The following is a 23,019-nucleotide window of genomic DNA, read 5'->3' on the forward strand; positions in this document are numbered from 1 at the left end:
AGCCCACACAGGACAGTCTGTGTATAATGTCATTAGCTAGAGTGCTTCCCGCTGACCTAAAGATGATCTCTAGTGTCAGAGCCTGGCCAAGGTCATCTGACATTTTTAACAAGATTTCATTCTCCCCAGCGCTTAATCTGATGTCAGTTTGAAGCTCCAAGGTGTCTGGCCCCAGTTGCAGTAAAAGCTGGGAGCGTCAGAGATAAATGCGGCCACTCAAAGATTTGTTGCCTGTCGCTTGAAAAGCATAATCACGCCCAGCTATTAATCTCCGCCTAGAGTTCATGTTTAATTAATGCAGTTAAATTCTCATTTACATGCATTCTCTATGAAAATCCTCTGAATCACCTTCTAGTCTGCGATTTTATGTACTCTGCCTGGCAAAGCAACAAAGACAGACTGTCCATCCTTGTAGGAATCGTTGCACTCGTGCCCCAAATGTTCCTGGGACAGTATTCCAAGTCGACGGTCTTAAAAATATTAATACTAAACAAAGTGATCACAGAGAAACCCATAATGCAGTACCTACCACAACGTTACATAGTGAGCATTGCTTCTTCCGTTCATAAGGGGTGAGTTTGGGGGCGTAGTCCGTGTTGGCGTGTCTTCCGCTGCTCAGCTCGGCGGCCTTCTCTTTCCTCTGCTCGATCTGCTCCATGTGTCTGCGGCTGCTCTCGTCATGCTGAAAACATGTTCAACATGCTAGCAGTACTGTCCAAGATACAGGGTTTTGGGAAAAGGGGATAAGTACTGAAAATGGTGTCAGGAATTAGATTACTTTGTTTACCTTCATCTGAATTTTCTTCTGTAGTTCCTCCATGGCCTCCTGCTGAGCAGCACTGAGAGCAGCCAAACGCTCCTCTCGGTCCCTGTAGTGTGTGTATTTAAGGGTTAGTTCACCCAAAAATGAAAATTCTGTTATTTATTACTCACCCTCATGTCGTTCCACACCCGTAAGACCTTCGTTCATCTTCGGAACACAAATTAAAGGAACACTCCATTTTTTTTGGAAAATAGGCTCATTTTCCAACTCCCCTAGAGTTAAACAGTTGAGTTTTACCGTTTTCGAATCCATTCAGCCGATCTCCGGTTCTGGCGGTACCACTTTTAGCATAGCTTAGCATAGTTCATTGAATCTCATTAGACCGTTAGCATCGCGCTTAAAAATGACCAAAGAGTTTCAATATTTTTCCTATTTTAAAACTTGACTCTTCTGTAGTTACATCGTGTACTAAGACCGACGGAAAATTAAAAGTTGTGAGAGACGCTGCGTATGAATGAATGAATGAGGCATTTATATAGCGCTTTCATATGTACTACTGTACACCCAAAGTGCTTTACAATCATATCTGGGTCTCTCCTCATCCACCACCAGTGTGCAGCATCCACTTGGATGATGCGACGGCAGCCACAGTACAACGGCGCCAGTGCGCTCGCCACACACCAGCTGAAGGTGGAGAGGAGAGACAGTGAAAGAGCCAATTCAATGGATGGGGATTATTAGGAGGCTGTGATTGGTAAGGACCTATGGAGGGAATTTGGCCAGGACACCGGGGTTACACCCCTACTCTTTACGAGAAGTGCCATGGGATTTTTAATGACCACAGAGAATCAGGACCTCGGTTTAACGTCTCATCCGAAGGACGTAATATCATTGCGCCTGCTGCACTCATGGTACGGCAGCAAAGTTCCTTGAGTATATTATTATAATCAGATTCAATGAACTATGCTGAACTATGCTAATCTATGCTAAAAGTGGTACCGCCAGACTCGGAGATCGGCTGAATGGATTTGAAAATAGTTCAACTCTAGGGGAGTTGGAAAATGCCCATTTTCAAAAAAAAGTGGAGTGTTCCTTTAAGATATTTTTGATAAAATCCAATGGCTCAGTGAGGCCTCCATTGACAGCAAGATAATTTACACTTTCAATGCCCAGAAAGCTACTAAAGACGTATTTAACACAGTTTATGTGACTACAGTGGTTCAACCTTAAATGTTATAGATGATGAGAATACTTTTTGTGCACCAAAAAAACAAAATAACGACTTTATTAAACAATATCTAGAGATGGGCGATTTCAAAACACTGCTTCATGAAGCTTCGAAGCTTTTGTTTCGAATCAGTGGTTCAGAGCGCATATCAAACTGCCAAAGTCACGCCCCCCAGTGGTGAACTATTGAAATTTCACAACACTAATGAGGTAACAAAGCCTCGTTTATTGAAATTATGTGACTTTGGCAGTTTGATACGTGCTCCGAACCACTGAATCGAAATGCCCTGATCCCTAAAATGTCTTTATTGTAATATTAAGTTTTCTTCCAGGAACAAACACGTCACAATATTCTTTATTTAAATATTTCCCGCCCAAGGCATACGCAAAAAATAAAGGCTGAGGCCTGGTTGAGTTCCGTTTTTGTGTGTGTCCCTTTAAACACAAATGAGCTGCTGCTCCCTCCGCTTTCCAGAAGAGGGCGGAGCTTTAACAGCTCGTGCTTCAGTTGCTCAACAACAACAAAGCAGGAGAATCTCACGCAGCCAAAATGACGATTGTCAGTAACGGTGTTCAGCCTTACATTGATCAAACCGGAGTCGGACACTGATGGAGAGACTCAGGAAGAAGTTACAACTTTTAGAATGCAACTGGATGTTTCTGAATGGTTGGTGGATAAATTTATGTAGTTGCTGTGGAGTTGATTCAACTCATCGACTAGCATGTGCCGTCACGTTAATCTTCTGTGTAAATCCAGCATTGAATTGACACTAATTTGTGAGGAAGTCCGGTGTTAAATAACGGCATGGCAAAAACACTCTACTACAACAACTCTTCCTCCTCTCTAAAGCAGCCCAACATGGCCTCACCCCCTTTGTTGTGTGTTCTTGGGGGCGGGGTTTATGTACATTAGGGTTAGTGATACATACAATTTTGATTATGAATTGAAAGTTAAACAGAATTTTTTTGTGCAAAAAAAAAAAAAAAAAAAAAAAAAAATGTATTTACTGTCACTTTTGAAAAATTTAATGTGCCTTTGCTTCACTAAATCCAAACTTTTAGTATAAATTTTGGTTAAGGGTTACACATTGAGAATCTGCCTGATTTAGGGAATTATTTTAAAGCCTATTCCCTTGGGTTTTTTGCATTGTCCTTGTATTTTGCTGAATCAGGAATTTGGTCAGTTTGGCAGGACACGATGCTGACCTGGCTCTCTCGCGTGCTGCGTCTTCCCTCGCCCTCTCTTTCTCCTGCCGCTGCTGCTCGATTCTAGCCTCTTGTTCCCGTCTCTTCATCAGAAGCTCCTCCACACGTGCCTGTCTCTCCGCCTCCAATACCCGCTTACGCTCCTGATAAAGATCACAGTTACACATTTAAAGCATGAAACAAACAAAAAAAAGGAAAAAAAAAAAAAAAAAAAAAAAAAAAAATTTCTCTACCTGAACAGCTTCATCCCTGGCTTGTTTTTCTTCCTGCCTCCGCTGGCGTTCCTCCTGCAGCTCATTTAGCCGTTGTTCGTATTCGTTTAGTTTAGCCAAAACATCGTGCCTCTTGTTCTGGGCTTCCAGAGTGTTGATGAATGCGATCTCATTCACCTACACGAATCGGCAACATAAAAATATTCCTACTGAACTACATTCTGAAGAAAATATCCAGGTTTGCGCAATAGGAATAGTAATATCATTAGGGTTTCACACTTGAAAAAATAAACAAATATCAGTTTCAGCTTCTTAGGTTGGAGAACTTCTGACCTTCGCCTCTTCTTCCTGTGCTTTCTTCACGATGGCCTGGAGTTGAAGCTCTCGTTTGAATTCAGCATGAAGCAGCTTCTCCTCCATCATCCTTCTCCTCTGATCCAACAGCTCCTCTTTCCACTTCCTCACCTCCTTCTCCTGTGAAAAACAAACGAAAAGATCAAAACCCGACAAAACAGTCTGTAGAAGTCGAACTTGTCAGGAGTGTGAACAACATGTCCATTTCAAGTGCAGATATATCAACATGCGATATTGTCTTAGATCTCACTCCTCCGACAAGAACGAAGCAGAACAAAAACAAACATATTCTTACCAACATCACTTTTATGAGTCTCACCAGGAGTGAATCACCCTGACCGACTAAAATGGCTGTTAAGTGATTCTTTCAACATCTGTGCGAATAGGATTTTCCCCTGTGGCCGAGGCCGAGGCAGGCTAGGAGAGACTAAATAAGCTGTGTCTACAGGTGTTAAAGGGAAAAACATACTCTTTCCATGAGTTTCTGCAGCTTGTGGGTCTTCTCCTCTCTTAGTTTGGCTCGGAGCTGCTGGGCTTTAAGTTGCTTCTCTTCATGTTTCTTCTTCGACTCCGCAATGGTTCTGACAACAAACAGCGAAATCCGTTTTAATGTTGTCAATACATTTTCACATGATATGCAGGTTAATCGCTACTAAAATAACAAATATCCATTTACTATCCAAGAAATGCCCTCAAATGAAGATAAATCATTTGCATTTATTTAACCCTCTGGAGTCTGAGAAATTAAATTACGAGAAAAAAGTTGTTAAATTATGAGAACAAATTCGTAATTTAACGACTTTTTTCCTCATAATTTAAGGAGTTTATTGTCAACATTTTATCTCGACTTTTCTCTCATAATTTAACAACTTTAATCTCGAGATTTTTTTTTTTTTATTATTATTATTGCCATTATTGTAGATTGCAGAATTCTATGTTTTGAGTTAAAATCTAACAATTTTTTTTTCTTGATTGTGAATTTGTTGCAATTCTGACTTTTTTTTTTTTTTTTTTTTGCAGAATTGCAAAACTTTTTGCTCAGCTAATGGCACCTAATAGAAAGTCTACAAAGTTAAAATATCACTGTGACAAAGGTGTGCGTTCGGGAAAAGAACTAGTCATTTTCCCGAAAAATAGAAGATGGAATGAGCATTTGAAAATTGTTTTAAACAATTTCTGCAATTCTGTATGGTGATGGAAATTACACACTTCACCATTAACATTACCATTTTTTCTGCAAGCTTTAACAACAGAAGGAAACTTAGGTCAACAAACCAACTTTTACTGGAAGTCCCAAGCTCACGGTGCAAACACTGGGGTGACCAGGCTTTTTCTGTTGCTGGGCCCAGACTCTGGAATAAGCTATCCGCCGATATGCGCACTATCACTGACCTGGGCCTTTTTAAAGCTAAGCTTAAAACTTATTTAGACTGGCTTTTCATATCTAGCAGTTGTGGTGGCATTTTGTGTATTTTATTCATTTTCTTGTTGCTTTTTAATTTTTGTTTATATTGTTTTGTTTTTATTGGAAAGCACTTTGGTTCACCTTGAGTGTTGTAAAGGGCTGTATAAACGATGATCAGGGCCGATTACATCCTGTCAAATCAAAAATAGTGCTGAAAGACGTATTCAGACCGCAACTCATACATATTGTGTGTGAAGAAAATCACTCGTGTTGAATTTAAACGCATTAACAGTTTAAAAATAGTGACGGCTCTTTTTGACCCTATGAATCACCCATAGTTCAAGCCAGGGTTGCCAGGTGTGCGTTTTTTTTCTACATCAAATATTATTTGTAGCGCCTCCCATCCAATAATCGCAAAAAGCTTTGTGCTTTATTACTTCTGATAAGAATTAAAGTTTCAGTTTTCAAATTCTGTCCATTTTATCATGAAATTCAAACAATAAATGCCGCTTTGACGCTCTTAAATGTGACGTGTCAGATCGCTGTAATGCCTCGGTTCAGGCGGCAGCGCGCGAGTCTTTTCTTCTTCTTCAATACAAGGTATATCTCGAAAAACATGAATGAACATCAAAGGTATGTTGAAATATACAGTACAACTTACCGGAATGTATTAAGTCTCCTAATAATCACTTTATTTGTGTTTCAACCGCAGAAAGACGTCAGTAAAACTGCTTGTGAACAATATGTCACATCATGTCACATTTACCTCAGGAATGTTTTCCAATGTTCCTTAACTATATTATATATATATATATATATATATATATATATATATATATATATATATATATATATATATATATATATATATATATACATACACACTAGAGGAGCTTATTTACTGTTAATTAGGCCTATATGTTTGTGTAAATTTGCCATGAAGACAAGTGCTTATGAAAACTACCATATGATACTAAGTTTTATACATTTCAGTATTTATTTGAGTGTAATCATTATATCTGAAAATAAAAAGCAGCTGAATATACTACCTCTGCTGTTTATTGTAACCTCTAATATTGTACTGTACCAAATGAGAGGGTTCCCTGTATAGTTTGCAACATTATTTGGGAGAGAAAAACCAAGAGTCACGAGTCCTTAAGAAAAACCAAACTATCGGTATCGGCCAATGTGAATCTGAATAATCGGCTATAGGTATCGGCAGAGAAATTTAGTATCGGTGCATCTCTAATTACAATAATTAACTACTTGTAATTAGATTATATTACATTTTATAAAACGGATAGTTTCAGCCCTCGGTTCTGATCGGTTGAACCGCGTTCGAAGCTGTTGTAAAATTCCCGAAAACATACAGCTGACCGCATTACATGTATCGCTGCACCACTGAGTGTGTATGTTGCTGTGTCTGTCTTAGCAACCACTCTTAGCAAAATAAACATATGTTTGTTCTCAATTGATTTTGTTCACTGAAGCTTACACGATGTTCTGTGTCATGCCTAACTTAGCTGTTATGAATTCACTGTAACCCATAGCTTCTTGGGGCTTATTGCTTCATTAAAATTCTCGTAATAAGTCTACAGTTACTTTTTGATTGATTACATGATTACATACTATTCACAAAATGGCAGTAAAATCATTCATAATTTATTGATTTGTTTTAAATTTGCCTTTCTAAAAAAAGCATACTGCTTATATACATTCAGAAGGTCTTCTAGATTTATGAAATTACACACACAAACCAGCCACTAGTCAGGTGTAGGGCTGTGTATTGGCAAGGGCTTCACGATACGATACATATCACGACACATGGGTTACGATACGATATATCACAATATATACTGCGATATACTGTTTTAATATAGGCCTAAATCAAAAATGGAAAAAAATGCAACTTGCTGTGTACCACCTGGGGTATTCTGGTATGTATATCACATTATATTGATAACTCAGCAGAAAAAAAACTTCCAGGTATTTGTATTGCACAGTGTCACTGAACAGTGAACACTGAAATGTATGAAGGGCATACAAGTAGTTGCAAAGTTAGTTAGCAGAATGTCTAAAGTGGACCACTGAAATAAAGTGTTACCTTATTCTGTAACAAATGGGTCTGTGTGACTGAGTTACCGTTTGCGTGAAGGAGAGGACAGCTTCTCGTGCATGTGAATGCCATGGCCCGGTGGACGGGCGGGCTCCTCCTCCACAATGTCACCCCAGGAGGTGCTCTGACGCCAGGACTCTCGAGCTGTCAGAAAAAAAGTGATGCAATAACACATTCAGAAGAAGTGTTAGATATATCATACCTGTCATTTTGAGATTATCAGCATCCAGTGTTGCAAGAAAAGCATTTTATGTAATTTGATTAAAGCGGAACTCAGTAAGATTTGCAAAGCTCCCCCTACAGTTTCCTTCAGTGAATCACACTGTCGTTAATACTCTAAGCGCATCTGTGGACTACAACGACTACATCGCTCACCAGCGCAGTAGTTTTGCAAATACAGTACAAGAAAGAGGAGGTGGGTAATTTGCAAATACAGTACACTCGATGGAGGTGGGTAATTTTCAAAATTGTCTTATAAAATCATAATATATATATTGTTTTTGAATTACCGTAAAGCATTTTGTCACTCTCGCGTGAACGTGAACATGAGGCGAGATTGTGTCGGGTCGATGCAGCTCAACTTGCAAGTGCTGTATTCTGGCGTAGACGTGCCAGAGGGGGTTAGTGCACACCTCAAACACACCACTACAAGTCAATTAACCATTGTAGGGACTTAGAAAACTTTTTATGAAGGTAAAAAAAAGTTACTTAGTTCTGCTTTAAATTAAGTAAACTGATAAACAACTTCCATGACGTCTGGAGGAAAAACGCTTAAAAAGCAATAAAGACATGCAATTAGTTATGTTTTCTGAAGTAACGACAAAAGGTACACATTACTTATCCAACACAGTTGTGTTGGCCAATAACCATGTTCAAGTATGAACGTCAAAGAGCACATTTTCCATTCTAAACTACTTTTGAGGAAATATTGTGTTAAATAAATGTCACAATTTTGCCCATTTCATTTGCTTTCTTTAAACAAAGTTAACTTATGGACTTACTGTACAACTTACGCAATACAGATTCTAACTAGATGAAAAAAAGTTTGTCAAGACAAACTTTAAGTTGGCTTGAAAAAGCCGGTCCAGAAAGTTTGAAGCAGTTTTAAAAGTTGGCTGCTAAGGTATTCTGGGTGGTTGCTAGGGTGTTGCTATGCGGTTGCTAGGGTACTTGGGGAGGTTGCTAAGGTGTTGCTATGCAGTTGCTAAGGTACTTAGGGTGGTTGCTAGGCTGAGGCTGTTGCTATGTGGTTTCTAGGGTACTCAGGGTGGTTACTAGGGTGTTGCTATGTGGTTGCTAGGTTGTTCTGGGTGGTTGCTATGATAGATAGATGAGTTTATGAGTTTGAATGAGCTTAGATTAGATAGATAGACAGACAGACAGACAGACAGACAGATAGATAGATAGATAGACAGACGATACAGTGACAGACAGACAGACAGACGGAATTTGAACAGTCTTGGCTAATCTGAACATTCTGTCAATGAAAGTCAATGGGATTTTTTCGAGATTTAATAGTAATTTTTAGGAAAACCATAAGTCAGATCAGTTAGAAAAGATATAGCTCACTAAGTCAGACCTTAAGAACAGTCTTAAGGTCTTACAGCAACTTAATTACATCATTACCTTCATAATCAGCTAGCATCTCGCTCCAGTCTAAGTTCAAGCCACAACTTCCACTTCCAATACTAGCCTTTAAGAGAGCAAAAAAAAAAAAAAAAAAAGATACTAAATTCAGAAAACACTAAACAATCTAAGAAAATTATGTCAATGTAATTACATGTAAACTACTAGAGTTGTTGACTTACAGAAAAGTCGCTTTCGTTGTCCGTCTCAAGTTCGTTGTTCTCCGCTTGGATCTCCCGTGTCAGCTGTTCCTCCTCAGCGATGGCACTTGCGATTGCCTCTTCGTTAGCTTTTTCCAGGCGGTCAGCCAGCTCTTCCTTCTTAGCCAAAACTTCAGCCATAGATTGAGGCTGACAACAGGCACAACAAACTCACACTGAGTCATTGAAGTCACCACCCCAAACAGAGGCATGAAATGTGCAGTACAGCGCCAAGTTAGCCACATCAGGCTTTTGAGTACATGCCCAGGCAGCACAACTTCAATTAAAACACAGGGCAATCAATTCAGCACTTTATCTGAAATTAGGCTAGACATGAATTTCTGAAATTCAAACATTTAATGCAATCACATTTTAAATGTTTGGTGGAAGCCTGCATACAACAAAACTTTTCAAAATGCAAAAAGATGTTTTAAGAAACTAAACCGAGACAAAATGCAATGATAATACAGGCACACGCCATAAACACAATCAATCACAAAAACCACACATGGGGAAGCATAACGAAATCATGCAGCATACAGCCACAATAAAGACGAGGAGATGGGATAGTATTCTTATTCGTTATGATACAACATATTTAAGCAATAAGGTATGAGAGGCCATGTGGTAATGTTACTTTTGTGTTTACTTTTGTGTTTTTTTTTTTGTGAAAAACATTTGGGTCTGAAACAAGTGTGCCTGAAAAGTGAAGCCAAAACATTTCGATCGCCCCCAGGTGGCTGGATGCAGTATAGCTCATAAACCCCGCCCTCTCCATGTAATGTAATGAGACGTAAGACAAACTAAACAATTACACTTCAAATCATTTTTTTCCAAATATGTTGTGTCATTTTAGGCAGTTTTTATCACAGTGATGTAAATTCAAATGTTCGTTTTTAAATAAGTTTGGGTTTAGTCAGCTTTGATGCTTAAAAACGGGGGTTTGACGTCATGACTGACAGCTGAGATTGCCAGCTTCTCTGAGCGAAGTACTAGTCACTGAGGCACCAACGGACTTTTTTCTGGATTTTGGGGAGGAGATTGGAGCTTTAACTTTAATTTCTACATTTCCATTACTGTTTATTTCATAATGAGTTGTTTTGCAGTAAACTGTACTAACCGATTCTGCGGGAGTGTGAAGAGTGTGAAGGTGCGTCATCCATATTTTTATGTATATGGTCTAAACAACATTGGAGCCCATTGACTTTCACTGGTCGGACAAAAAAATAATCTTTTGTTTTCTACAAAATACAGTTTAAAACAACATGAAGGTCATGACACAACTTTCATTTTTAGGTGATCTAAGTAGGCCTAACTTTAAAAAAAGCCATTAGGCGACTCTAGTGTTTTGGAACACAGTTACCTGTAGGCAGAGAGGTTTATGCTGATTTTAGGGTGGTAACAAAAGAGGGGTTTGTTGAGGGGCAAATTTTTCGCTCATACATTCTTTCCATGGATGCACTTCATGACTCGTGATGACTGGTAAATTGCCAAAATATTTTGGAAAAAGTATCCTTTCCACTGCCATCAGAGGGCACAACACTTGACCCCCACTTTCAGAACCTGACGAGTGAACAGTATGCCGAGTGCCAATTTCAGAACGGCCGTGGGAGAAGATGGAGACACCCAGAGCTGCGCTGAGGTCAGTGTCAGACGTCATGCTAACAAGCATAATAAGAGGTGGATTTCTCTCAACAGTGTGCCTGCTGGACTTAGATCTGGAGTCTAAACAGAGCAAGGCTTATCTGACCCACCCAGAGAGGCGGTGTCTGGACCTCGGAAGCAATGATTCCGGATTCCGACACGACTGAGATTGTGCTCCTGTCTGAGCATTTAAACCTCATCCATCTCCATTGTTTCAGACTGGGTTTTGTACAGAGGCCAACACCCGTTGAGTAATGGAAGCCAGTAGCTCATAGAAAATGCTGTGGGTCTAGCCTTAATTAACCCTTTGGAGGTTTCCCTTAGGGTTAGACAGGAGACAAGTAGAACGCCACAACAGGAGTTGCCATATCGTTTCTACAGCCATCTTGTGTAAAGAAAACTAGGTGCCATTTGGCATACATCTGCAGGTTTAGTGGCTAAACCAATCAATGGTCTTGAACTTAAAGTTCAAGCAAAACATTTTGCAGCTAGATGGTTGCTAGACAGAAATGCGATTATTGTATTTGGATTCTGATCTGGTATCTGTAAATTTTGATAGCCCTTTTCCACAGACAATCTGGTGCTTGTTCCTCTTGAACTAATGCCCTGTTTCCACCTGCTATTAAGATGCAATTTGGTCTATCAGATCACAAGTAGATGAGGAAGACACAACCTGTTCACACCTGGTATTTAATCCGTCTCTTTTGTCCACTTTCAACCACTTCTGTCCTGATTTCTTTGAGGGGAGGGTCTATGGGTGGGTAAATGTATGGGTTTTTTCAGACCTTTCGATCTAATGGACGAAGTAAGCTTGCGCAATTTACATATGAACACGACGGAAACAACGGAAAGACATACGGAGAGCATCAGCTTTCGTTTCTGCTCTGAAACATGCAAGACCGACCGTACATTGTGCTTGGTACGTTTTTCATCTTCAAACCAAACTTGGGTCTTCAGCCAACAGAGTTTAAATCCAGTCTGGCTAGCGAGCTTTCCATAATGTTTACACTTTAGGTCAGTGGGCGGAGAGTAGGCGGTCTTTTGCATCTGTTTGAACACATTCGACCACATGAGCATTTCCACTACGAAAGCAAACCAGTTGAATGGGTTTTCAACTACCTCTGGAAGTGGTTGAAAGCGGACAAGCTCAAAACACCTGTATTTAGCATCGTCCCCTTGTGATCCGATCGGCCAAGTTTATTAGTCGGAACAACTAATTGGTTAAAGGGGCAGGGGACCGAATCTAAACCGAGATCTGCAGATCCCCTAGCCATGCACCAGCTCCAGGAACTGCACAATTTTGGTGGAAAAGGGGCGTGTGGTGACATATATGAATTTAGCAACATTTTGGGAGGTCAAGGCTCAAAGGGAGGTCAAGGTCAATGATAGCCTATGGGTTCAAAATCAGTCAAGTCGTTTGACTGGTGCAGGGGACACTTGATAAGCCTAAAATAAAAACTTGAGCAACTGTGGCAACTCTAAAAACACTGGGACCTCCTGTTCTCTACTCGCAGTGGATACTTGCTCACCCCCATCATCACGCACACACATATACGCCCTACTTGCTGAGAGAAAGGAGGAGGGAGGGGGTAATCCTGCCTCGCCTGGAGGTTTTTGGGATTGACTTTGTTTAGGCGGCAGTCCTGACCCTGGCCTTTGTCTCTCAGCACTCACAGTAGAAAGTTCTGTGGGGTCCAGCATGCTCTCCAGTGTCATCACGGCCAGGGGAATGTAGACCGCTGCCTCCACTTTTGCCGATGGTGCCGCGACCTTCCACACCGACCCCTCCGTCCCCTGCTCTACTTTGGCTTGCCCAGTACTCAGCTCCTCCAGTTGGGAAAGGGATACAGGAGGAGGGTCTGGGTCAGAAGCCAAGTCTGGGCACTGGGCCTGCGAAGGCAGAGAAGTAGGGAGTGGCACGGGGTCAGACATGGGGGGTGGCGTGTCCTCAGAGGGGGCGCTGACAATCTCCCCTGGCTCTTCAATACTTTCTGCTGGGGGCTGTGCAATATACACACACAGATGAATACACAAATATGAACACATGCATGTCACAGCACTCCTTGCCGCATCAGTAAGGCATATCATTTGGCAGATAAAACAAACACAACTAAAACATAGCATGCTAAATATAATTACAATATCATGCATTTCACAACAAACATGTAGCATACCAAGAACTGTACAATCAAAACCACAAGCATGCAAACAAGTAATTTTGAGTTACTACAGTCTCAACTACATGCTCTGTTTTAAAACCTAGCGAGATTGCCAACAGAGGAAGCATTTGAAGATAAGGTTTTTGATGTGAAGGCTGTCCCAAAAGGTAGGCAACTTAAAGGGACAGTTCACCCAAAAAGGAAAATTATCCCAAAAATGAAAATTACCCTCAAGCCATCCCAGGTGTATATGACTATCTTCTTTCAGATGAGCACAATAGAAGATATATTTAAAAATATCCTGGCTCTTCCAAGTTTTATAATGGTAGTGAATTGGGGTTGAGATTTGGAAGGCCAAAAAAATGCATCCATCCATCATAAAAAATAATCTATACAGCTCCAGGGAGTTAAAGTCCTAAAGGGATTTTGTAAGAAAAACATCCATATTTAAAATGTTATAAACTAAAATAACTAGCTTCCGGCAGACGGCCTACACAAGACGAGTTATGGCGAAAGAGTAACTTCAGATGAGATGTATGACGTAGGATGTAGGAATAGCATAAGCTTAAACTCCCTCTAGCGGTTCAAACAAATAGGGCTGTGCAACAACCTCAAGCTCCTCTACTCTTATATCAAAACCCTCCAACATTTCTCTTTAAAAATTCTTGTTTTAGACTTCTAATCCGTGACCGGTGTTTTGTTTTGCTCTATCCTCTGTGATTCCATGTTCATCAATAGATCATGCGTTGCATAATCATAATCAGAAATTATGCTTCCACCGTAACTCGGAAGCTAGTTATTTTAGTTTATAAAGATTTAAATATGGATATTTTTCTTACAAAAACCCATCGCTTCACTTAAGAGAACCTTTATTAACCCCCTGTAGCCATGTGGATATCTTTTATGATGGATGGATGCACGCACTTTTTTGGGCTTCAAAATACAACACCCATTCACTCCTATTATAAGCTTGGAAAAGCCAATATTTTTTTAATATAACTTTGATTGTGTTTGTCTGAAAGAAGGTAGTCATATACACCTAGGATGCCTTGAGGGTGAGTAAATCATGGGATAATTTTCATTTTCGGTGAACTATCCCTTTAATTTTGCTGCTTCCTAATAAATTTTGGCCAAATTCTAAGACGGCATCAAATGCATCCTCTTTGGAGAAGACAATCCCACAATGCATTGTGACAAGTTTAGTCAAAAATAATAATAATAATAAAAATAATCAAGATGGTGTACAAAAGATTAATTTAATCCTGAACAGTGTGCTATTTTATGAAAATTAGATTACTATTGCATTAGCATAGCAACATGCTAATGACAAACTCCACTGAAATCAATTACGAGTCAAGTCTCTTGTGTGCTTCGCATAAGCAGCACTACTTATGTTTTTGCCTACATAGAGTGTTCCAAATCAGTCACTAATGATGTTTCAGTGAGGGTGCTGCCTTAGAAGGAAGTAGATAACATGGCAGCTCAATAGGTTTTGCAAAAGAGCTATTGGCTTTGGCATATTCCCCAAATGCAATCTATGACATTGTATTGTCAATATTTAATAAACCTCATTAAATCTGATAAACATGTACAAAATCGATGCTCGTACACTTGATACTGCTCTGTCTGGACAGTGTATCTATGAACACATTGTGACCAAACAAAAACATTCTGATGTTACAGAGACTTCATATCTAACCCTGGGCCCTAAATAATTAATGAAGGGAGGCTGGATGACGTCAGTACCTCAATGATGGAGGTCTTTTCCATCTCTTGGCTCAGCTCTTGGGGTATGGGTTGCTCCAGCTCCTTCACCTCCTGAGATTTTTCCTGGGGTGAGGGCTGGATGCGCTGGTTCTCTTTGTCGCTGTCGTCTCTGGGGCTTACATGAGCCAGAACGGGGGTTACCTTGGCCCTTGGCCTCATGGAACGCCCACGCTGCACAGTCTCCCAGCCCTCTGCATCTTTCTTGGCTAAGGATTGATGAACGCACATAAACACACAAATACTACAGAAACATTTGGTTTTAAAAATAAATGACTGTAAATAGAGAAGATCAGTTCACCTGGTTTTTCAACAGGGATGTTGACACTTTGGCTGGGGACAGGAAGAGACTGGGAAGACTTGACCCGATCTGCCCAGCTTGGTCCAGTGTGGGAGAGACGTGCCACAGCCAAAGTGGGAGGTGGACCTCTGTAAACATACACACAAACCATATAAAACCAGGAGTCTCAGATTCAAATGACCAGGTGGAACCTAGCCAGGTGGTGTTCTTCATCGCCAATGGCACAATTACAATAAATACAAATACATTAATGAATTTTAACTATAGAATTAAATAGTCCGCTTTAGCCATCATGCCTGCAGCATACCACATGCTCTAGATATGCATCATTGCACCGGGCATCCTCAAACACTGGGAACTAAGATGGAAACTTCAGACTGAGGGCTCTCCGTCTTGATCGATATCCATTTCCTGAGGCATCCAATTACAGTGTAATACAGACATGGATGCCCGTGCTTCAGCAGTCTTTAACCACACTTAGATCTGCACCCCCCACAGTCTCAGTCACAGGCCTGAGGAGAACCCGGTAAAAATCGCATTAAACAAAACGCTTAGACCGTTGTGGATCGATTCCCCTTCTCCTCCCAGCCTCTGCCAGACAGGCGTAGTCTCGTGGTGAGGCCAAGATATGTATCATATCTGCCATTGATTTCTCCATCTGAGCATTCAGTGACATTTTAATCAGATTATTATGTCTTCCTTCACACTATCAGTTAAAAATGCAGGGAGCCTCATATCTTGATCCTCTGGTAGGAGATGAGAGTCGCCACAGTTTGCCAACAGAGACGATGGTGACAATTAGCATGTTGCAAGCAGGGATAATGGGTTGATGCCATTTTCAAGTACATACACCATGTCTAAAATTGCAAGTAAACCTTGGGAATACAGGTTCAATCTTCCGATAAATAAGGACCCCAACAGGTTGATGGCAAAACGACCAAAGAACAGCATATTTGTTAAGTATTTAAGTAAAAGAAAATATGATTCACTTTGATTGAGTTTTTGCTTTGTAATAATCATATTATACTTTATTATATATATTGAATATAGTTCCTACTATATACCACATTATTGTTAAATTTTTAAGCAGTTACATTTTTATGCAGTGGGTATCTACTGGAAAAATACAGTTTATTCCAGTATTTTAAGTCTATTCAAGGTTAGAATCTTATATGATTAGACAAAACATAAAAGTGTTCCAAAGCAGAGAATATGGATGGATCATATATACCCCTAAACAGTCCCCTATACCATACACATTAATTTAAGAAAAATCCATGTTAAAAAAAGAGAATTGATTTTTTCATCCCTAAAGAAGACTGAAACAATTATAAAACAAATCCTCACATCTCAAGCTCATTCAAATCACTACACAAAGGACATTTTATAAATATATGTAATTTTTATAACCTTCAAAACACTAAATTTAAAATTTTGTGACATTTTATGATGGGATATAGGGCAGTACCATGTGGTCCTTTTGGTTACAGTGACTCTGATAAGAATATATAAGAGCTAAAGTTCCAGATTGGTGAAGATAGTACTTGTGAGTACTTGAGAGAAATGTTTGTAAGTGATTCTGGGTGTGATGAATGTGACTGGATTGGCCTACCCAAAATTGAGGGCACGGCGTACGCCAGGTGATGGTACAATCCGGTCTGATGAGGGGCTGGACATCACATGTCGTCCTGGTGACATCTTTCGAACTTCCCAAGCCAAAGATGTGGGCCTGCAGAATCAAGGTTAAACATTCAAAAGAAGGTACTGATTTAGAACAGAACCCAAACATCTAGTGGCTGAAAGCATTTACAAATTACCAAAAATATTTAATAAATGAACATGCAAGGGCCAGGGAATACACACATGCTTCTAAAGGACAGACATTTAAATTCTGTAGAAATGTCCAGAGCGTTTTTTTACTAGTTCTGTACAACTGACACACAACTTCTGGCTTTCAAGCTGTGGTTTTATTCCATAATCAATGTACTAGTGTTGTAGTCACTTTCATTATGTAAATGGGTGAGACAATTAATCACCTCAAATTAATCATTGATCAGGCTGAAAGGATCACAATTCAAACTACAGTGTAAAAAAAAACTCACCAGTGGGTTTGCGTACATATGTTATAATCATAACAGGCCTTGTGTGTGTGTGTGCGCATGAGCATGGAAGTTATCACCTGTTCTGAGCATCTGTTTTTTCCAGCTTCTCCTGTAGTTGGATCCAGTCAATTAAAGCTTTGAAATCTCTGACATAGTTATCCAACATCATCAGCACCTCCTGTGGGGTGGAGAGCATGTGTGATGTCAGTTTGGGAGATAATACCGAATTACAAGCAACTCTGGCATATGCTTAACCAAACTAACCAACAAAAAGGCATAGTCATTCATAAATGGAAAGGACCTGCCAAAATGGGATGATCTATGAGCTAAGAAAAAGTAAAAAGTGGCAACATATCCTAATTTAGTTAAGGCAAAGTATTTTCGTTGGAACAACCCCACAAAGATACAACTGAATACAGAGCATTTCCAAATCAAGCTGTGACCCCAGAGGCCCGATCAGACCACGCAAGAGGGTCAGATTGTCCTCCCACCCTGACGTCTCTTTTGTGGCATGTCTGGAAGAACAATGAGCAGGGCCCCAAGCCAAGACCCCCGGCAGAATCTAGTGAATTCTCAGGTAAGCGGAATCCCGGACGAGCCCCCAATTCTTGTTCAGACTGAGGAGCTGGTGTAAACCTACACCCTGTTGTCTCTACTAAAAGAGTGGGCATCTGAAGCTACTGGAACACATCTCACACCCTCCCATCCTCCAGAAACACTCCATTCACAAAAGCCAGGAGGGGACAAAAAGAAAAAGAAAAAGAGTGCTACTGCTCTTTCCCGCCTCAGTGGTCTTCCACAAGAGGTGCAGCTGAAATTACCAATTAGCTTTGCAAAAGGGGGCTGGCAAATCTGATTGGGGCTGTAATCATTTCAAGTTACTGGCAAAGAGTGTGCAGCGAATGACGAAATGTTCATTGTCCATTCGATATTCGATCTGGGAGCGCCTTAGGGACTCTGGGGAATCCCTTGACTCCAACAAAGACGCTAGAGAGTGTCGCAAAGCCTTGCCACAACAGATTAGAACAGGTCTACAGCCCAAGACCTACCACAGGCTCTTAAGAATAAAAGAAACCTGCTTGTGATGTTGAAATCTGTCCAAAATCTTGATGCCAGTCTTGATTTATGTGCTTGTATTATTTCCTATGAATCAATGTTTCCCAACCGGGATGCCGTCTCCCGAGAGCAGGGGTGCAGTGTAAGCAAAATAATTCAAACATTTATAAAAAGCATTTAATATATACCATCAATCTCTGATGTCTCCAATAACAAATAACACAGAAATTCATATTAAAAATGCAAATCACAAGAAAGGTTGGTCTAAATTATGGCATGGGATTGAGGGGGTTAGGCATAATTTTCATTCCTGTACGCACACATAAAACTGCCTCTCAAACAGCTCACGAGTACTAAATGGATTTCTTTTTCACGGCTTGTTGCGCTTAAACTGTCAAATACACACAAAAATATTGTCACAATATCCGTCTTGCCGAGTATTCACATAAACATGATCGGTTCTGTCTTAAGTAAACGGTTCAGAGTTTGAAATCAAGCTCTCTAGTGCAATTGCAACAAAAATACCGCATTGTAAAAACAAATATATTGAAAGAGCAAATATTTAGGTGAGATAGATGTAATGGTAGTTGAGCAATGTTTATATATATGAATAAAAGCCTAAATTAAAATCTGTCATCATATAAAAAATTATTAAAAAAAAAAAAAAGAATATGGTGATATGTACGTTTTTCCCCTGTTGTTTTAAATCTCGAAACATTTCAAGGTATCGTATCGAACCACTAGTGTAGGGTGCCGCAATTTTTTGAACATTTTCAAAGGGTGCCATGACTAAAAAAGGTTGGGAAACACTGCTATAAATACAGTACATTAATATAGCAGCAGGTCATCTAGAACCTACAAATTAACATTTCTCAGAGGGTTCACTGCAGCTTTTATGATAAAAACAGAGTGCACAGCAGAGTTTGAAACTGATCCTGCAGATTCACGCTCTCTTGCAGGCACATTGTGTCTTCCTCATAAGTTTGGTGCTGTTCCAACTGGGATCCAGTTGAAATGCATCAAAATGTGTTGACACATCATGTATTGCAATGTGTATCATATCGTGAGTTAGTCAGAAATACTCGTTGAGACACGGTTCAGGTGCACAGAGATCAGGACCAGGGGCTTCGGTATGACTGATGCTCTAGATTAAGTGGGGGACGGCAGGCGATGCTGTGAAAGAGGCGTGTGTGTGAGATTGATGGGCGGTAATGGGGGAGTGGCAATCGAGGACAAGTCCACAGTGCTTTTAGTTAATAGGGGAGTCAGGCAAAGTGAAAGATGTGCCCAGCAGTAGGCCTGTTGATTAGGGCTAGTTAACAACACCAGGGCATGGCGGAGGAGGAGGCTGACCCATAATGCAATAGCTGAGAGAGAACAAGTGGACAGGAAACAGCTGAGCGCCATAAAAAGAAAAAAAAAAATCTTTAAACATTTAGCATGCAATTCAGTTTATTTTGAAAGACTTATAGAAGACATCTGACAGGTTAATGCTTAAGATTTTAACATTTTTAACTTAGACTATTCAATCAAATAAAAGAAAATTTAAAAAAGACCCTTCAACCCCACAAAAACAATTCTGATATATATTACACCTCTCGCTATCATGCACACAAGTGAAAGGAGATTTGTCTTGTCCATGGGCTGATATGACATAAATCAGGCCTGGGATGAGGGAGAGGCCTGATAAGACCTAATTAGTCCTCTGGGCTGTGGGTTAAAGATGTGGGCGTTACTTGAATATGAAAATAAATCAAGCAGCAGACCAAATCAAGCGTGTCAGACCAGCCATCAATGGCAGAGGATAAAGAATCAGAAACGGGTGGAATTGAATGCTGGAAAACAAACTTTTCAGCATCCTTTTTTGTTTTGCACTGAATAAGATACTTATGAATAAGCTAATATTATTTATGGCAAATGTTGTACTGAACACAACATGAATGTTTTATTAGGCACGATTTACCAGTATGCTAAATTAAAATGCAGCAAGTTGTTTATTTTATCATTTTTTCATCACAATGTAATAATCTGAAACAAATTTTCTTTTCTGCTGATGTCATCAAGGTCATGTGGGTGGGGAAAAACAACATCAACCAAAAAAGTCACAGCCTAATGTCACAAATAATAAAATCATGATGGATAAGCATCAAGTGTTATTCTCATTAATTTCAATTGAATATTCTGCTAAATGCTAGCCTGACTTCATCATACTCATATTCTAGGCAGAATGTGAGTCTGATACTGCTCCATTGCACTTGAATTATGGGGCGTGTCTTAACCGAACCAGTAAAAAAAACCCAAAAAACTCTGCACTCAATTGGATAGACCTACAACCAATCAGAGCAACGCAGTAAGTGACGTATGTTGAACTTGTACTTAAACTTTTGCCGAATCCCGTTGGAAGGACGGCAAACATCTTTCCAATCGACAAATGCCTTGATTGCGGTTCTTTGTTCATCTTTTAAAATTAATGCGCTGTCGATTTCTTTTATTACAGACGTGATAGCGGAATCTAAACATCTTACTTCTCCAGCTGCAGTCATCGTTGGTGAAAACCAGTTCAACCCAAGCGCTCTTTGATGATGTGGGTGGTTGCATAACCGCAGATAGCCTGTCCATCATCGATTAAAGCCCGCCCTAGCAATTTGATTGACTCGGCCTGCTGGGAGCCGAGCATAATTACTCCACAATGGATCGAGTCCAGACTGAACTTCCCGTCCAAAAAATGTTGTGGGCGGGGTTCGGGCTGGCACCCAGGCTAGCTAAATGCATTTTCATAAATGTTATTACATTTTTTTTTTTTTTTTTTTACATTTTTATTAAAGAGACAGTTTTTGACCCCATTGAAAGTTTAGGGACAGTTTAGGGATGTGATGGTGTGAATGAAACTTCCATAGGAATGAACTGAAAACGCTTGTTTTGCTCCACTCTCTCCTTGCCAGTGGATGAATTAGCGGCAAATCAGGGGGCGGCAATTGCTTGAATGGTGGGTTCATTATTATTCTTAATGAAAAACACAACAACAAAACAGTACAATGACAAACTTGCTTAAATATGCGCTTTTACATTTCACGTTGAAACCAAATCTTTTGCAATCGTCTTGTCAGTCAAAAGTGAGGCAAAAATGGGCGAAGTGAGGTAAAATCTGACTCCTGCTGCTGATCTGTGCTGCGACTCGTTCGGCTCACACTGAATTGACCAGACACGTTCAGTTTTTAATTGTAGTGTCTGTTCTCTAACTGAACTAAATTATTTTTTATTACTATAAAAAAAATCTAATGACGTAACCGGTGTTGTGGCTGAACACCAGTAACACTGTCAACACCGACTATCGTAGCAAGCCTACTTTGTGTGGACCAAAATATAGTTGTAACATTCTTATCTTCCTTTGCTTTGCAGAATAACACGTCTTGCAGGTTATACAATATATGAGTTTAAAATGGCAACAAAATTTTCATTTTTTAATCCCTAAGGATTAAAGGATTAGTCCACTTTCAAATTAAAATTTCCTGATAATTTACTCACCCCCAAGTCATCCAAGATGTTCATGTCTTTATTTCTTCAGTTGAAAAGAAATTAAGGTTTTTGATGAAAACATCCCAGGATTTAGGTCAAAGTTAGAACTAGTGTCATATACAATATGCTAGTGCAAGTATATAACAATTAGTTCAAACTTTGACCTGTGGAGGGCAGTAATACACGTAGCAGTGTCTACACTGCTGGAATTCTAATAGAGAAGAAGAAGAAGAGAGATAGTTCAAGAGAAGCATTTATGGTTAAAATGTATGTAATTTTTTATTTTTTTTTAGAAAATGAGTGATGGTTTTCGCTAGATAAGACCCTTATTTCTCATCTGGGATCGCATAGAACGCTTTGAAGCAGCACTGAAACTAATTTTGACCTTCAACCGTTTGGGCTCCATTGAAGTCCACTGTAAGGAGAATAGTCCTGGAATGTTTTCATCAAAAACCTTCATTTCTTTTCGACTGAAGAAAGAAAGACATGAACATCTTGGATGACATGGGGGTGAGTAAATTATCAGGAAAATTTTATTTGAAAGTGAACTAATCCTTTAAATGAAGAAAAAATTCTGATCCTTATGATGACCGAAAAATGTGCTGGTAAAGTACAAGTACAAGACAAAGAGGTGCAGAATCATACATGTATATCTTCATAAAAGGAGTAGTTATGTGTTAGTGAAAAAGTACTGGACTTCAACAGCTCCAAGGCACATTTTCCTACTGTAGGCCTACAGTTTCTCATCAGACAATCCCCTACTGTCACATGGCAGTGAGCTAAAGACCTGGAGCGGAGCATGGACATACAAATACACTCAGACCAAAGGGCCAGGGAGTGTGAACAGGCCCGCCGGACATGGCAACACAGCGGACGGAGTGTTTATGCACATTCGCGCAGGCCGGCTGTCAACAAGGTAACCACAAAGGGGGCCGGTTAGCTTTGAGCGGTTGGCTGAACCACGCTCAGCATAATTCTAGATTACACGGCAATCGATAAATCAGAGCCAGCAGAGTAGAGCGTGGACGATGGGCCCAAATACAGCCAGGCACCATACCTGCCAGGGTAAACATAGTGAGTGCCCTGACACAGGCTCTGCCAACAAAAGCTAACAGTTCAAACCCATGTTTGCCGACACAGGTCCCAAGACCAGACCGGACACAAAAACACTGTTGATCAACTTGAAGTGACGAATCGTTATTGCGATCGTTGCGTGCTGAGAGGTTATTGGTCATAGTGGCTGAATGTAGTACATGTCTTGCAATCAGCTTTTTGCTTTTACTAAAACTAAACAAAGAACCTGGGGTGGAAAAAGTGTTTTGGGACGTTACCTAGACCTAGTACCCTGAGCCCCCCCCCCACCCCCGT

At 40.1% G+C, this 23,019-nt stretch overlaps 1 protein-coding gene across 1 annotated transcript in view; it reads right to left on the reverse strand.

Moving 5' to 3' along the window:
- scaper (S-phase cyclin A-associated protein in the ER) overlaps positions 1 to 23,019 on the reverse strand; it is a 141,795-nt gene that overhangs the window by 98,989 nt on the left and 19,787 nt on the right. The window contains exons 5-18 of the mRNA XM_067380065.1: positions 17,157 to 17,257; positions 16,590 to 16,706; positions 14,978 to 15,105; positions 14,659 to 14,885; positions 12,428 to 12,754; positions 9,092 to 9,259; positions 8,910 to 8,976; positions 7,310 to 7,427; positions 4,232 to 4,343; positions 3,742 to 3,882; positions 3,430 to 3,585; positions 3,197 to 3,339; positions 788 to 869; positions 530 to 682 (exon numbers count right to left, since the gene is read on the reverse strand). Of these exons, the coding sequence (XP_067236166.1) occupies positions 530 to 682; positions 788 to 869; positions 3,197 to 3,339; positions 3,430 to 3,585; positions 3,742 to 3,882; positions 4,232 to 4,343; positions 7,310 to 7,427; positions 8,910 to 8,976; positions 9,092 to 9,259; positions 12,428 to 12,754; positions 14,659 to 14,885; positions 14,978 to 15,105; positions 16,590 to 16,706; positions 17,157 to 17,257 (2,040 nt within the window). The remainder of the gene's footprint in view (positions 1 to 529; positions 683 to 787; positions 870 to 3,196; positions 3,340 to 3,429; positions 3,586 to 3,741; positions 3,883 to 4,231; positions 4,344 to 7,309; positions 7,428 to 8,909; positions 8,977 to 9,091; positions 9,260 to 12,427; positions 12,755 to 14,658; positions 14,886 to 14,977; positions 15,106 to 16,589; positions 16,707 to 17,156; positions 17,258 to 23,019) is intronic.

Source organism: Chanodichthys erythropterus, chromosome 24 (genome assembly GCF_024489055.1).
Source record: "Chanodichthys erythropterus isolate Z2021 chromosome 24, ASM2448905v1, whole genome shotgun sequence".
In the NCBI taxonomy this organism is placed as follows: Eukaryota; Metazoa; Chordata; class Actinopteri; order Cypriniformes; family Xenocyprididae; genus Chanodichthys; species Chanodichthys erythropterus.